At 55.9% G+C, this 12,849-nt stretch overlaps 1 protein-coding gene across 1 annotated transcript in view; it reads left to right on the forward strand.

Annotated features, from left to right (window-relative positions):
* Positions 1–12,849, forward strand: part of CARM1 (coactivator associated arginine methyltransferase 1) — a gene marked incomplete at its 5' end in the record, with an annotated part of 39,189 nt that overhangs the window by 21,899 nt on the left and 4,441 nt on the right. The window contains 7 exons of the mRNA XM_049639406.1: positions 2,843–2,968; positions 4,524–4,630; positions 5,557–5,661; positions 6,532–6,642; positions 7,840–8,017; positions 10,153–10,243; positions 10,425–10,506. Coding sequence (XP_049495363.1) covers positions 2,843–2,968; positions 4,524–4,630; positions 5,557–5,661; positions 6,532–6,642; positions 7,840–8,017; positions 10,153–10,243; positions 10,425–10,506 — 800 coding nt within the window. The remainder of the gene's footprint in view (positions 1–2,842; positions 2,969–4,523; positions 4,631–5,556; positions 5,662–6,531; positions 6,643–7,839; positions 8,018–10,152; positions 10,244–10,424; positions 10,507–12,849) is intronic.

The raw sequence follows: 12,849 nt of genomic DNA on the forward strand, positions 1-12,849 counted from the left end.
TTTTATGGAAGAATAACAGTTCATCCCGTGGACCTGCCACGTTTTGTGTGTCCGTCTGTCAGTGGACGGACATCTGAATTGCTTCTACTTTCGGCTTCTTGCAAATCGTCCCACTTTGAATATTTGCATACAGGTATTTATCTGACTGCTTCTTTCAGTTCTTTTGCGTACATCCCCAAGAGTGGGGTTGCTGAGTCAAATGGTAATTTGATGTTTAACATTTGAAAGAACCACCAGACCCTGTTCCCTGGCAGCTGAGTTGTTTCATAGTTTCATGCCCCCACATGCCTCCCAGGGTGTGAGGGTTCCAATTTTTCCACATCCTTGCCAACACTTGTAATTTTCCCCTATCTGTTTAAAGTTCTAGCCGTCCTAGTGGGCGTGAAGCGGTGTCTCCCTGTGGCTTGATTTGCATGTGCTTGTTAGTCAGTCCTCTATCTTCTTCGGAGAAATGTCTGTTCAGGTCCTTTGCCCATTTTTGAATTGGGTTGTTTACCTTTTCGCTGAATGAATTCTTTATATGTTCTGGACACTGAGTTCTTTTCAGGTATATGATTTGTGCATCGTTTCTCCCGTTCTCTAGGTCATCTTCACTTTTTTTATTTTTCTTCATGCTTATTTATTTTTGAGAGAGAGAGTGTGAGTGATGGGGCGGTGGGGGGGGGGGGGGTTTGCGCAGAAAGAGAGGGAGACACAGAATCCGAGGCAGGCTCCAGGCTGCGAGCTGTCAGCCCAGAGCCCGACGCAGGGCATGAACTCACAGACTGTGAGATCACGACCCAAGCCCAAGTCAGACGCTTAAGTGACAGCCACCCGGACGCCCCTTCACTTTCTTGATAGTGTCCTATGATGCACAAAACTTTTCAATTCTCATGAAGTTCAATGTATCTAGTTTTCCTCTGGATACTCTTGCTTTTGATGTCACCTTGAGGAATCTTTTTGCCAAATCCAAGTTCAGGAAGAATTTACCCCTCTGTTTCCTTCCAGGAGTTTTACAGTTTTTAGCTCTTGTACTCAGGTCAGGCTTCATATGTGGTGTGAGGTAAGGATCCAGCTTCATTCTGTTGCGCGTGAACATCCACTTGTCCCTGTGCCATTTGCTGAGGAGACCATCTTCCCCCCCATTGAATGCTCTTTGCACCCTTGTTGAAAGACGGGGATGCCTGGCTCTCTCAATCGGAAGAGCATGTGACTCTTAAACCCGGGGTCATGAGTTTGAGCCCCACGTTGGGTATAGAGATTGCTAAGAAAAATGAAAGAAGTCAGTTGATTATAAACAAGGTTTTAATTTGACTCTGATTCTATTGCGTTGGTCTCTCCTTTGCCAGTACTGTTCCATGTTGATCACGGTACCTTCAAAGTCGGTTTGGGATTGGGGAGGGTGAGTCTTTCCACTTTGCTCTTTTTCAAGATGGTTTTGGCTTTCTGGGGCGACGGGGACACTTGGCCACATTGGTACTCGGGCTGCTCTCTGTACGTGTGGTTTGTAGTTGTCTATTTGATGAGCTACTCTAAGGCAAGTTGCAGACGTGACAAGAATTCACTTAGTACTTCCTGTTTCTTAGAAGAATGAGGGCGTTATTCTGTGGACCCACATGCTGTCGTCACACGTATGTCATCTAACCTTGTCACACCCGCGGTCCGCACTCAGTTTCCCAATGGTCCCTAACAGCTTGTGAAAAGGTTTCATTAGGCTCCAGTTGGGGCACCGGTGGCATTGGGGTCACATGTTTTTGGTGACCCTCGCTCTGGAAAGGCTCCCCAAAATTCGCCTCTTTCCTGGCATTGCCGCTTTGAGGAGGAGAGCAGGCGTGCTGTCTCACCGACTACCCCACGGTCTGGAGCCGTCGCAAGAGGACCAGGGTGGACACTTGTGCCGAGAATGCGACACAGATGCCGTGTCTGTCCCGCCGCACCACACCAGGGCCTCCGGGCGTGTCGGTTCGGCCTGTTTCTGGTGACGCAAAGTTTCACCGTTTGACTGAGGGCGAAGGAACGAGCGGTAACAGTAATTAGTGGCGGCTCGTGGATGCCGTGCTCGCCGTGTGCCGGGCCCTGTGCCTGCCCCACCGTTAGCCCCATTTGGCAGATGAGAAAACCGAGGCTCAGAGAGGCTAAGTGACCTGCACGAATCACACACCGAGTGGTGCGTGTGGGACACGAACCCGGGCCGTCCGGCTCCCGGGGCCCCGCTTAGACTCACTGCGCCACCCGAATCCAAGAGGGAAGGGCTCAGGCGAAGGAAGCAGAGGCGCCCCCGGGCATTCTGGCTTGGCTCCCACCCGCCCCTGCCAGCTGGGAGGGCCGGTGATCTCCCCGTGTGACGGGGGCATTGGTGAATCAATGCCAGACTCGCTCAGCTGGGTTCCCGTAGCCCCCCCGACCCTGCCAGAGTGGCCCTGCTCTCGGCCCTCTTCCCACCTCAGCGCCCACTGGGTGAGCGGGGGCCTGGGCACCAGGAGGTGCTCCGTGAGGGAAGGTCCTGGCAGAGGTGCCCCCGCGCCCCGGTGTCCTGCTCGGCCCCACGGCGCCTGGCCACCCCCCACCCCCACCCTCGGCCTCGGTCGCTCTGTGGACAGCGGTCCTCTCCGCTTGACATGCTTTGTCCTGTGTCACTGCCGCCCGATCGGCCGTCCCCTCTTCCTCAGCGTGGGCTGGGCAGGCGGGGTACACGCGGCAGTGGGTCCGGGGCGGGTTTTAGGGAGCCTCAGAAGAACCTGGGGGCTGTGAGGAGCGGGGTGGCGGTGGCGGGGACATGACTCGAACAAACTTAGCCCACGGGGAGCCTTGCTCGGCCGGCCCCGGGACCCTTTGGCTCATGCTCCCCTCTCTCCTCTTGCAGACGAAGATGTGTGTGTGTTTAAGTGCTCGGTGTCCCGAGAGACAGAGTGCAGCCGCGTGGGCAAGCAGTCCTTCATAATCACCCTGGGCTGCAACAGCGTCCTCATCCAGTTCGCCACTCCCAATGGTACGTGTCCCTTCCGTCCTGGCGGCACACGGCCAGAGATCCGTCAGCCGTGGCTGGCGGGGGACCCGGAGCCCTGTTCGGTCACGGCCCATCCGTCTGTCCCGGGGAGCCAGCAGAAATTACTCCCATGCGGAGATACGTTCGTGGGAAGAGGACATTCTCTCTGCCTGGAACGCTCCTCCCCAGACCTTCCCTTGCCGAATCATTTGGGTCCTCCTGGGCTCAGCTCTTACCTCCCTTCCTGCAAGAGGCCTGTCCTGACCACCTGGCCTGGGTGCACATCAGGTCTCCTGGTGGAGCCTGGGGGCGAGTCTGGGGGCAGCGGAGGATGAGAGTGAGACGGAAGCCGAGGCAGGCAGAGCTCTGTTCCGAGCACGTAGAGAAGCCACGGGAGGGTTCTGTGCGGACCCTGCTCCCGGATCCAAGTGGATACAGGTGGTTTCCGGTTCCCGAGGAGGGTTTTTAGAGCCCCAGGCGACTGCTGGTGGCTCAGGTGGAGGTCAGCAGAGGAGGTGGTGGGGAGCCTGGGGCTGGAGACCGCTTACTGGTGCAGCAGCCAGGCCTGGTCACTGCAGGTGACGTCGGTGATCCTGGTGGCTGGGCTGGGAGAGGTGGAGAAGCTGCCCGCCCTCTGCCGCCAGCCCCCCACCCCACCCCCGCAGCAGTCCCGGTGCCCCGGTGGAGGAGGAAGCCGGGTGGGGTGGAAGGAGCCAGGTGACTGACCCCCTCCACCGCAGGAGGCAGTCTTACGCCCCATTTCTTTCTTTACTTACGTAAATCACCCGAAGTCAGTGTTTAAAACACCACCCCAGGGGTGAGCAGTGGGAGCTGGTGTCAATCTAGTCTTTTTCGACTCCATGAATATTTATAGTTGGCTTTTTTCCCTTTTAATTCCACCGGTTTTTAAATGGAGGTAAAGTACACATAACAGACATTTAACGTCTTAACCCTTTCTGGGCGTAGAGCCCGGGGACACCGCGCGAGCTCCCACCGTTGTCGCCCCCATCCGCCTCCAGGACTTTTTCAGCTTCCCAAACTGCAGATTGTAATTTTTTAAGAGCTTGCCTTAGAAACACTGCTCTACTTTTAAGGCACTGGGTTAAAATACACATGACAAAATTTACCCTCTTAACCATTTTTAGGTGTGTAGTTCAGGTTGTTAAATACGTTTACTGCTGGGTAGCCGCCCACACCCTCCCAGTCGGCCCCACACAGACCCTGTAGGGGTGCTTGCGGTTCCTGGGCTCGGGCCAGTCTGTGAGGTTTGACCCTGGCTCAGCGGGCGCGTGTCCTCCCGAGGCTTCGGCCAGGCTCGTCGGCCCCACCGGCCACGCAGAGCACACACACACGCTCCCCGCCCCCGACTGCAAAATCCCGGCCTCGTGCCGGCCACCAAGTGGCAGGGTTTGGCTGCCCTTCTTCGTGAATTTCAGCACTGGTCTGGGGACAAAGAGATCACCAAGCACGCATGCTCAAACTAGGAGAGTCGGGGTGTGCACGTAGATGGAACCCCACCCCCGAGATGCCCACCGATGACCTGGCCTCCCCCTTCCAGACTTCTGTTCCTTCTATAACATCCTGAAAACCTGTCGGGGCCACACCCTGGAGCGGTCGGTGTTCAGCGAGCGCACAGAGGAGTCCTCCGCCGTGCAGTATTTCCAGGTGGGTACGCGTCACCCCGACCAGGCTGCCGCCACCGGGTGGGCAGCAAAGGGCAGGCCCACCTGGGTTCTCGTCCTGGCTCTGCCCCTTACTAGCCACGTAGCCTCGGGCAGGTTTCCTTCGCCTGCTGGGCCTCAGTTTCCTCATCTGTGAAACGGAGATGCCAGGGTCTGCCTAGGAGGGTTGCTGGAGGAATTGAGTGCAGGTGAAGCTCAGGTTCACAGGCGTTTTGAGTAACAGTAGCACAGTTATCACGTACCGAACAGGCATTGGTCTGAGCGCTTTTACACCTGCAGATGCATTGACCCTCCCAACAACCCTAGGAGGTAAGTACTATTATTGTCCCCATTTTACAGATGAGAGAACTGAGGCTCAGAGAGGTTAAGTGACTTGCTCCAAGTCACACAGCTATTATGCAACAGAGCCAAGATGGGAAGCCAGGTCTGCCTGATGCCAAAGCCTGTGCCCCTGCCCAGGTGCCACGCTGCCTCCCGATCGCCCGTTGTCTTACAGAGAGACCCCGCAGCACCTCACCCGCCTGGCGCTCTGAGTTCTAGGGTTCTGTCTGTTCTACACCTCTGCTTCGTTGGGGACCCTAAGATGGGGCAGGCGGCCCCCAATCCCAGAACCCCTCCTGTGGCAAATCTTGACTTCTCCTGGGTGGCGCCCAGGTCTGGGCAGCACCCGGCTGCACACGTTGGCCACGGTGATGGTGGCGGTGACCCTCCTGGGGGCTGCCTGAGGCTTCCCACTCCCTTTCCCGGAGCGGCCGGCAGCTGCCAGCGGGGTCTGGGTCGGTAGAGGGGGTGCAGCCTCCCAAGGGAGGTTTGTGCCCACGGTGGGCCCTCCTGTGTCGCAGGGCCAGCCAGGGCCACGGTCGTCTGTGCCGCCGCGTGCCCTGTGCCATTGGCGTGTCTCTGTTCCAGTTTTACGGCTACCTGTCCCAGCAGCAGAACATGATGCAGGACTACGTGCGGACGGGCACCTACCAGCGCGCCATCCTGCAGAACCACACGGACTTCAAGGACAAGGTGAGCGGGCCTGGCCAGGGGAGCGGCTGCTTTCCTCCTCCCTCCCCTGGGCCCCTCCGCCCAGGCTCCAGGTCCCCCGCGCTCTGTCGGTTGTCTCCAGTTGTGTTTTTCTTTGCTCGTTGATTTCATCTTTAAGTTTTTCGGATTACGAGAGCAAAGTCTACTTTTTGTGAAAACCCAGTGTGTGTGATGTAGGCGCAGAAAGCCTCCGTCATTCACCTCCAGAGCCAACAGTAAGGGTTTTTTCCAGATTTTCCCCTATGCGTGCATTGGCGTATATAATCTGGAATTGATTAATTAACGGATTTACAAAATAGGATCTTCTTCTGTGTACTCCTCCTGCAGAAAACTTTCCCCCCCCATAACGAGAGGTCTTGGGACAGGCCAGTAAGTCACGCGGATGTATTGTAACTTGTCTGGTTATTTTCTTAGTCGCTTTTAAAATCTTTTTACTGTTACCAAGTAGCATAGACTCGTGCCTAAAAAGAAAGAGGGGCTCCTGGCTGGACTCCGACGTATCCTTAGCGGGTGCTCATCCCCAGAGAAGCTATAGGCATGCCTGGAGTCCACGACGCTGCCTGCGTAGACTGATCATAGCCCAAACCGGTCCTTTCTGAATCCGCCCTGAGGGCGTGTAATGGTCTTAACATCCTAGCCGCCTTCAGAAATCCTGCTCTGCCGCCTTCGGACTCCAGCTAGGGGCGCCCATGTGCTCCAGCCCCGGGGGCGGCCGGCCTTTGTTGCTGGGATGCGGGCCAAAGGGCACGGAGCACACTCGGCAGGGGAGCGAGCGTCGGGGGACGTGCTCATCCGTTAGGATCACCATCACTTCACTAGTGTCCGCTTTTCACTGCCCCCTTCCTCCTCCAGATCGTTCTGGACGTGGGCTGTGGCTCTGGCATCCTCTCGTTTTTCGCCGCCCAGGCCGGGGCGAGGAAGATCTACGCGGTGGAGGCCAGCACCATGGCCCAGCACGCAGAGGTGAGCGGCCCACGGGGACCCCAGCTTGTCCTCGAGCTCTGTTCCAGCCTGGGGAAGCTGGCCCCGCCGGGAGACTTGACCCCCACATCCGGGGAGCCCGGGCGCAGCGCTTCTCTATTCTGGTCTCTTGTCTCCCGCAACCACGGGTCGACGGGCTTGCTGGACGGGAGGCGGTGTGTGCCCTCCGTGACGGGGTCGGAGCCAGGTCGGAGGTCTTCAGAGGGCGGACGGCCTCTTGCCCCCGGGGGGCAGCTCGTGCGGTCACACGGACCAGGGTGGGATCGCGCCCCGCTCCGAGCCCCACTCCCCGCCTCTGTGGAGTGTGGGTAACAGCAAGCTTTCCTTTCGTTTACGCTGTCGTTTCCTCGTTTCGTTTTCCGTGCGTTGAAACCTTCGTTCACGAGGTTCAGAACCGAAACGCTGTGAAGGGTTAACTGCCAGGCTACCTCCCTCCCCCACCCCGCCTCCGACTGCCTGGCCCCCCACTCTGGAGGGAGGGAGACCTGGGGGGCGGGGCTCTCAGGGCCGCCCCGGGGCTCCGAAAGCCGGCCTGCGTCCTCTGACCGCACACTGCCACGTTGCCGTGCTCCGGCCCCCCGTGCCGCGTGCCTGGGACTTTCCGTGTCCCCACGTAAAGAGCTCCCTCACCCTCTCGAGTGGCTGCCGGGCATCCCTTCGCCCCGGGGACCGTTGTCCGTTTAGATGCAGCTGGGCTGTCATCAACCTTCGGGCCGCTTCGGTCTTCGCAGTGCAAACACGTGCTCTGCTGAACCCCCCACGCTCTGTCCCCTCTCGTGTGCGGTGACGTGTGTAGGACACCTTCTTAGCACCGGAGTCCCCGGGTTGGAGGGTGTGTCCGAGTTTAGCTTTGGTGGCTGTAGCAAAGCCTCCTCGTCTTGCCTACTCCCATCAGCTGTTGTCCTCGAAGGGTGGAGGTGACATCAGGGGACCAGGGAGCCGCGGCAGGAAAGGCCCCGAGAGAGGGCTGAGGTTGCCGTGAGCTACTCACGGGCCGTGGCTGGCCGTGGCTGGCAGTGGCTGTGGCTGGGATGCTGACGAGAGAGGCGGGGGTTTGGTGGCCGTGCGTGGGTGGAAGCCCGCCCCCGAGAGGAAGGGTCTGGTGACGACTCATGGTGTGGCTGGGTGCGGGGACCCCCATGACGCCTCTGGGCCCCCCGCCCCCCCACGCGCCCGCAGGTCTTGGTGAAGAGTAACAACCTCACTGAGCGCATCGTGGTCATCCCCGGGAAGGTGGAGGAAGTCTCGCTCCCCGAGCAGGTGGACATCATCATCTCGGAGCCCATGGGCTACATGCTCTTCAACGAGCGCATGCTCGAGAGCTACCTCCACGCCAAGAAATACCTGAGGCCGGGGGGTGAGTGTCCTTGCCGGCGCAGGTGGCTGCCACAGGGGGTCCCGCCGCAGGGCCCCCGGCTGCTGCTCAGTTGGTACCATTGTGATCCTGTGCCCTGCCTGCCTGCCTTGGCAGCCTGGGGTGCCGGGGGCATCCGGGCCTTTACCCCCAGTCCCTTGCCCACCCCCGCCGGCCGTGGCTGCAGGGGTGCGGGGCCAGACCTCCGCCTGCCCTGCCCCCGGACAGCCTCCGGGCCGCCTCTGCTGTCTTAGGTCCTGTGTCGCGGGGACAGTATCTAGCTGGGAGTGGGGGTTGTGGCAGGTGCAGAAGGTACTCTGTGCCGGGCACCTTCCCGAGGAGCCAGCCTTCCGTCCTCGTTCCTGGCGCCACAGACCTCATCCTGGCGTGACAGGCCCCTGAGCTCCGCCGAGCCAGGGAGACGAAGGAGGGAGTTCGTGTGTGTGAGAGAGCGGGCTGGGGGTTCTCGGGCGTCAGGGAGCCGCTGTCTGGCCTGCCCTTCTGTGGCCTCCTGTCTGTGTCACTGTGCCTGGCTGTCCGCACACCTGGGTCGCAGGCTGTTCATACTTACGCATGTCCCTGGGGTTTATGTGCACGGCCTGGAACGTCTGCTGGTATTTCTGTTTCCGTTCATGGTTTGTGTGTGTGTTTTGAGTATCTCTGTGCGAGCAAGGGGTCGTGTGCACGCGTGGGTGTGTGTGGCACAGGGGGACCCTGGCCAGGGCAGCAGCTGTGGGACAGAACAGGGGAAGCTGGTGGACTGGCAGGCCTCGTGGGGGCCAGGGGATGGGTGGTTCTGTGGGGAAACACCTGCTTTGGTCCTCTGGCCTCCCTGGGTCTGGGCTGCAGGGACTGGCCTCAGGCTGTACTCCCGCCGCTGGGGGCTGTGTTACGGGTGCGCGTGTGGGAAGCCAGGCTGCCTGCGGGGGGCGGGGGGGAGGTGCTGGTGTCCTGGACCCCCTCTCCTCCCTTCCTGTCCTGTAGGATAGACTGAGCCAGCCGGGGGTGGTGCCCCAGCGGAATGGGCTCCTCCTCATGGGGCACGAGCACAGAGGGGCGTCAGGCTCCGGCGGGCAGCCCGCCCGTGACGAGGCTGCGGGCCGGGCCGGCCGCACTGCCCTCCTACCCCCAGCCTGCGTGTCTTCATCCATCCCAACATGCTCTTCAGTGGATTGAAGGGAATCCCCTCTCCAGCCACATACGTTTAGGTGCCTCCGGAGCAGGGGCACTTTCCCGTAACGCCCTTGGGGGCTGGCAGTCTCCTCCTGGCCACGCGGCCTGGAGTGTGGCCTCCGAGCCACAGTCAGGCATCTCCCCCGCCCCATCCCGGTGGCTGTAGCCGAGCCTTCTAGCTGGAAGAGGAGGCAGATTCCTGCCAGTGCCTCAGGGGCCCCCTCTCCTGCATGGAAGGAGGGAGGCCCACATCTGGAGGCCAGGTGACCTGGGGCCCTAGACTACCCCAGGGGGGTGGGGCCTCCCAAGCCCTGGCTCTCTCTGCCGCTGACTGGGACTCCTCCGTCTGTTTGCGGAGGCACGCGGAGGGAGAACCGCGGCCAACCCCCCTTCTCGTGTCAGCCCACGTGCCAGACCAGGGTGGCCAAGTGGCTCACCTGTTTGCCGGAGGCCGAGATTCAGCTGTACCCCCCCACCTAGCCTCTGGCCTCATCTGAGGCGCTGACGGCATATTCTAGGGCTTGCCTTCGCCCTGTCCAGAGTGCTTTGCTTCGCTTTCCCTGGCCGCGCACCTGTCCGTGGACAGCGGCACTCGAGAGGCACCACCTGGCTGGCTGAGCGGGGACCCGGAGGCCTGGCTGCACCCCAGGCACCACTTGCTTACCCCCCGAGGCTTTGGCGGGTGCCTTCCCACCTCCCAGCCCTGGTAATGGAACACAAGGACAGGCCTTCCTGCTTCCCTGGCTGGCCGGCCAAGTTTCACGAGACCGTGCACGTCAAGTGCTCATCTTGGCCGGTGGCAGAGACGGTGCTCCGTATCTTTGTGTCACACGGATGCACAAATGAATGAATGAGAGGCTGGGAAGTCCCAGGCTTGGGGATCCAGGGGCCGTTTGGAAGCTCTGCCAGGCGCTTTGGGATGTTCCACCCTGACGTCAGCACCCCTCCCTGCCCCCCACTCCCAGGAAACATGTTCCCCACCATTGGTGACGTCCATCTGGCACCCTTCACGGATGAACAGCTCTACATGGAGCAGTTCACCAAGGCCAACTTCTGGTGAGTGTGACCTGGGTGTCCTGCCTTCTCAGGGACGGCCCCGCTTCTCTTTTTTTCCGCATCCTCAGTAGAACCCGAAAGACTTGGGCTCGTTGAGGGCCAGCTGGGAGAGAAGGCAGCCTGCCCCACCTGTCTCTCCTGCTACTGGTAACCTTGCTGTGGGAATGGGGGCTTTCTGCAGGTACCAGCCGTCTTTCCATGGAGTGGACCTGTCAGCCCTCCGAGGCGCTGCAGTGGACGAGTATTTCCGGCAGCCTGTGGTGGTAAGTGGGGCATTCAAGGCACTATCACAGTTGGCACTAGGCATGGCCCTCCTCCGGGGTGACAAGAGGGGGGCGTGGGCTTTCCTGTTAGGTCTTGTGCAAGCTCTGCAGCCCTAGGAAAGCCGCCGCCCCTCTCTGAGCTCTTGCTTTTGCTGCCACACAGAGCTCTCACACAGGGGTTGTTGGGAATAAAGTGGCAATGCGTGTGCAGTGCTTTAACACACAGTAAGCGTGCGATACATGCAAACTGCTGTTAGATGAATTGATTCTTGGTGAACCGATTTTGATTGATGTTAATTGAGATTTTTGAACTGATATATAGACCCATGGTTCAAAAATCATAAAAGTATAAACTGAAAGCCTACAGGCGAACAGTATTTCTTAGATATATTTTCAGAAGTTTTATATCTAAATGGGCATATACAAATATGCACACACATACACACACACACATACACACACACATATATATATAGTCTTTTTTTTTTCTCTCAAAATATAGCATAATCAGCAAACTACTTTATTTCTGTGATCAGAGAACATACACTGTATGATTTCAGTCCTTTGAAATTTGTTGACAATTGCTTCATGCCCACTATGTGATCTCTTTTGGTTAATGTTCTCTCTGTACTTGAAAAAAATATGTTTATCAGTTGAGAAGAATGTTGTATTAAGAATTAGGTCACGTTAGTTAATCATATTGGTCAAATCTTGCCTACCTCTACTGAAATGGGGCGGGGGGGGGGGGAGGTTGGGATCTGCTTTTCCTATCACTGATTGTAGATTTCTTTTTCCATTTCTGAGTTTTGGCTTTATGTTTTTTGGCGTTGTGTTATTAGGTGCATACAGATTTAGGACTGTTGTATCTTCCTGTTGCATTGATCCTTTTATCACTATAAAAAGGGTTCCTTGGGGCGCCTGGGTGGCTCAGTCGGTTGGGCATCCGACTTCGGCTCAGGTCACGATCTCGCGGTCCATGAGTTCGAGCCCCGCATCAGGCTCTGGGCTGATGGCTCAGGGCCTGGAGCCTGTTTCCGATTCTGTGTCTCCCTCTCTCTCTGCCCCTCCCCTGTTCATGCTCTGTCTCTGTCTCAAAAATAAATAAACGTTAAAAAAAAAAGTTTTTTTTTTTTTAAATAAATAAATAATAAAAAGGGTTCCTTTTTTTTCCTCAAGTAGTACAGGTTGCCGTAAAATCTTTTTTTTTTTTTTTTTTTTTTTTTCCTGATAGTAGTTTAGCTACTCTGGTCTTCTTTTGGTTAATCTTTGTACAGTATGTTTTTTTCTTTCTACTTTCAACCTTTTTGTGTCCTTATTACTTAACGTTTGTCTCATGTAAGCAGCATGTATTTTGCATTTGTTTTTTAGTCAGATTGACCTTTTATTTTTGTCTTTCAATTACAATATTGAGACCATTTTACATTTAATGTAATTACTGATCTTTGTGGGTCTAAATTTGTCATTTTTTTTCTCTTTATCCTGAATGTTCTTTTAAATTGTTTTGTTATTTTTTGCATTAATAAGGTTACATTATTTCCCCGCACTTGATGTCTTTCACTAGTTTTTGGAGACTCTTGGGCACTGTCTTTTTAAGCACTACCTCTGCCCCATTCTCTTTCTCCTTCCATCCTTTTTTCTCTGTTTGCTTCATTTTCACATTTCCTACTGATCCATCTTCCAGTTCTAATCTTCTCTTTGCCATTTAAGCTGATTTTCTAATTCTTAATTTCGGTACTAGGATCTCATTTTGCTTATTTTTTTTATTTTAGTTCTTTGAAATACATTTTTTCTACCCTTTTTCTTGTACATACTGTAAATCTTTGGTCACTTTCACTATCTGGGTGTTCAGTGTATTTGTTTTTTGTTAATATTCTCTTAGTTTTTGGTCCTCATTCTCTTGTTCTGTTCTCTTGGTATGCCTGGTCATTGGATACCAGAATGAAAAATTATAGAGGCTCTGGATGATGTCTTTCCTTCCCAGTATTTGTTTTTCTTCAGGCAATTAGCCATATATAGATAGATCACCTTGGTCCTATAAGGCACTTGATATATTTAGAGGCTGCTTTTCAGACTTGACTTTGCTGGTCTACTTCTAGCCTTCCCTGTAAGACAGGCAGTGGTTTTCAAGCATTTTGGTCTCAGTGACCTGTTTTACATTTTTTTAGCCTGTTTACATTCTTAAAAATGGAGGATCCCAAAGAGCTTTTGTTAGTGTTTTAGCTATTGATATACTGTCAATATCTCTTGGTATTAAAAATTAAGCCCAAGAAATTAAAAAATATATATTTATTTAAAAATAACAATAAGCTCGGGGCGCCTGGGTGGCTCAGTCGGTTGGGCGTC

Source organism: Panthera uncia, chromosome A2 (genome assembly GCF_023721935.1).
Source record: "Panthera uncia isolate 11264 chromosome A2, Puncia_PCG_1.0, whole genome shotgun sequence".
Taxonomy (NCBI): Eukaryota; Metazoa; Chordata; class Mammalia; order Carnivora; family Felidae; genus Panthera; species Panthera uncia.